The sequence below is a fragment of the Cariama cristata genome, unplaced genomic scaffold, assembly GCF_000690535.1.
Source record: "Cariama cristata isolate BGI_N322 unplaced genomic scaffold, ASM69053v1 scaffold9667, whole genome shotgun sequence".
NCBI classification, from domain to species: Eukaryota; Metazoa; Chordata; class Aves; order Cariamiformes; family Cariamidae; genus Cariama; species Cariama cristata.
The window spans coordinates 13,276-16,024 of NW_009624921.1; the positions used below are offsets into that span (position 1 = coordinate 13,276).

The 2,749-nt window shown below is 56.7% G+C and overlaps 1 protein-coding gene across 1 annotated transcript in view; it reads right to left on the bottom strand.

The window, feature by feature from the left end:
- Positions 1–179, bottom strand: part of LOC104164146 (gonadotropin-releasing hormone II receptor-like) — a gene marked incomplete at its 5' end in the record, with an annotated part of 1,951 nt that extends 1,772 nt beyond the window's left edge. Inside the window, one exon of the mRNA XM_009703384.1 lies at positions 3–179. Within this exon, the coding sequence (XP_009701686.1) occupies positions 3–179 (177 nt within the window). The remainder of the gene's footprint in view (positions 1–2) is intronic.
- Positions 180–2,749: the final 2,570 nt, after the last annotated feature.

The following is a 2,749-nucleotide window of genomic DNA, read 5'->3' on the forward strand; positions in this document are numbered from 1 at the left end:
GCCGCGTTGCTGCCCGCCGCCAGGAAGAAGAAGATGGCCGTGACGATCACGCGGACCCTCGCCGCTTGCGTGAACCGGGGTTCGACCCAGTGCTCAGGGCAGCCAGAGGCTGAGATGTTGATGTCCCCATCCACGGCAGGGCGGCGGGGAGATGCGGGGAGCTGCTCATCACTCATCCCCTGCCAAAACGCAAGCGGCAAAGTGAACGCCCTCTTAGGGGCTGCGTAGTGTGCTGCAGCTTCAGTATAAGGAGGAATGGGGAGATGGTGGGGTCTGCACCGGAGGCACCACCAGCAACCTGCCAGTCCCAGTCCATCCCCTCTGTGTTGCCCATCTTGCCGAGCCGCCGCGCATCCCGGTTGCGGTGACACTGCCCGGCTGCCCTTTTTGGCTCACCCCTGCCGTAGCTATAGTGATTGCTCACACAGACATATATTTTTAGCTCTCTGCGAGGCAGTTGAGCATCTGGGAAGCAGGAGCGGTGGCCAGGATCATGGGACGAGCCACTGCCTGCCAGTACCCGGTCAGGATTGGGTCACACCGGAGCTGGCTGAGCCTGTGCCGGGGCAGCCATGCTCGGTACAAGGACTCATCCTTCCAAAGGGGCTTTGCAAGCAGGGCTCAGCTTTTTAGAAACCCCACGGCACTTTCCATTAGTGTGTTAAACCTTAATGGTCCACCTCCATCTCCAGCACCAGGTCCAGGGCCATGGGTGGGAGCTCCTGGGGGTGGCCAGGAGGGGAGAAGGGGGATCCCACTCTGTCCGGCGACTGACGGTGGCTCTTGGGAGAGGATCACAGTGGCATTTAGGAGCCTGGACCTTCCCAGGACCTGGGCAGCACCAGCTCAACACCTCTGTCCCTCTGCTTTTGGGAGGCGAAGCAGGAGGAGGAGGTGAAGGTAGAAACGCACCCACGTGGGGGGTGGCTAGGGGCTGACGAGCAGCGTGGTGGTCCCCCCCAGCTTGATTTAATTGTCCTTTTTTCCAGAGCACAACCAGCTCGGGGACAACACACGTTTCAAGGGCAAATAGTCCCAACTCTTGGGGACACGAGCTGTTAACAGTCCCAGCGGCAGGCAGGGTATGTCTCTTACTGTTCCAAGCACCTTCTGGTTTGCTGATACCAAAATAAAGCATTCCCCACCTTTGCGCAAAGAACACAAGCAGCAGAGATCAAATCGGGCTCCCCAGCTCTATGGGATGGAGATGCCAACACCTTGCAGCAAGCTGCCTTCCTCCAGCCCCACCTCTTCCACCCCGAGCCCCTCAGAGCGAGCCCCCTTGCTGCCTTCACCCCGCTCCCTCCCCAAAGACCAACCCAACAAGCAAGCAGCGGAAAGAACAAGCAGTTAAAAAGTACCGAGCTGCTTGCTGGCTGCCTGAGAGAAACAAGGGGAAACCCATGTCCAGATCTGGATTTGTCCCAGCTGATGGGAACGTACCTGGCATACGCATGCCCTGACGCAGAGAGAAGATGCTCCTTGTCTTTCCCCACGGGTCTCCCACCGCCGCGGTGCCGAGTCAGGATGCCCCAGCACGGCTTTGCATCACATCCCTGCAACAAAACCCTTGAAGCAGCAAAATTTCTCCTTGCTGGCGGCCGAGCTGGGAGCTATGCTGTTTTTAGCGCAGGTGTACGAAGGCATCTGGAGATGGCAACGCTGATGCAAACATCCCCTGTGCTGGCAAACCAGGAGCGGGGTACGCGGAGGTGAGTACCCACCGGCAGCCCGGCTCAAGCAGCTGCCGGTGTTTCACCCCCGGGTGGGTGCCAGCACCCCTGCCCTTGCGGGCTTAACGAGCTGCCTGCTTTCAGGCTTAATGAGCAGGGCAGCGAGGATGATGACAAAGCTGCTGTATTGCAAGAAGCGGCCAAAATTCAAGATGTTGTGGCCAAATGTGGCCCCATCAGGGACAAGTGCCAACACTCCCTGCATCGGTTTTCTATAAATACAGGAAAATGAGTTAATTATCCCTGGAGTTGGTGATGAACACCCCGTTGCTCAGACAACCAGGAGATTCGCAGCACACGCGGACACACACGCGTGCCCCGGCGATGCTCCTGGACCGCACAGGTCTGTGGGAGCATCACGGATGAACACAGGTATGTGCTTGGACTGGAAATGCTGTAAGGAGGGAATTAATAAGGAGAAGCTTGGGTCATTTTCCCATTTTAATGAATACACTTTTTTTTTTCCTGCACCCTATCAGTTCCCACCTTGCTCTTTCTGTATTTCTTTCAGCGTAATGCAGTGACAGCCTGATGCGCGGTGCGAAACCCTGGGAGGGACAAAGAGCTCACAAGGGCTTAAAAAGATCCAATATGAAATGCAAGGGCCGGGAGGGAAACTGAGGCCACCCTGCTCCTCTGGCCAGCAAAAGTAGAAGAGCTGGGGGGATGACAGAGGGCCAGCCCCAAGCCTTGCGGGGGCCAGCACCGGCAAACACGCTCCCAGGGACAACACGGGGACTTTAATCACATACAAACAGACCTTCACATCTCCTGGGCTATTAAATTAAGAAGTAGATGGCATACAAGTGGACCGCAGGTCCCAGGCTGGTGGTGGTAGCTCTGTGTGGTTCCCCAAGAGGAGAAGGTTCATTTTCTGGGATAAGAGGTTTTCCATCATTAAACCTATTCCCATTTATTTTGGGGAGGAAATGCCCGAGCTCTGCAGGGGGATTGCACCATCCCTGAGGCTGCTCTGCTTCCAGGAGTGCTCCTGGGCACAAGCCAAAAAGAAGGAC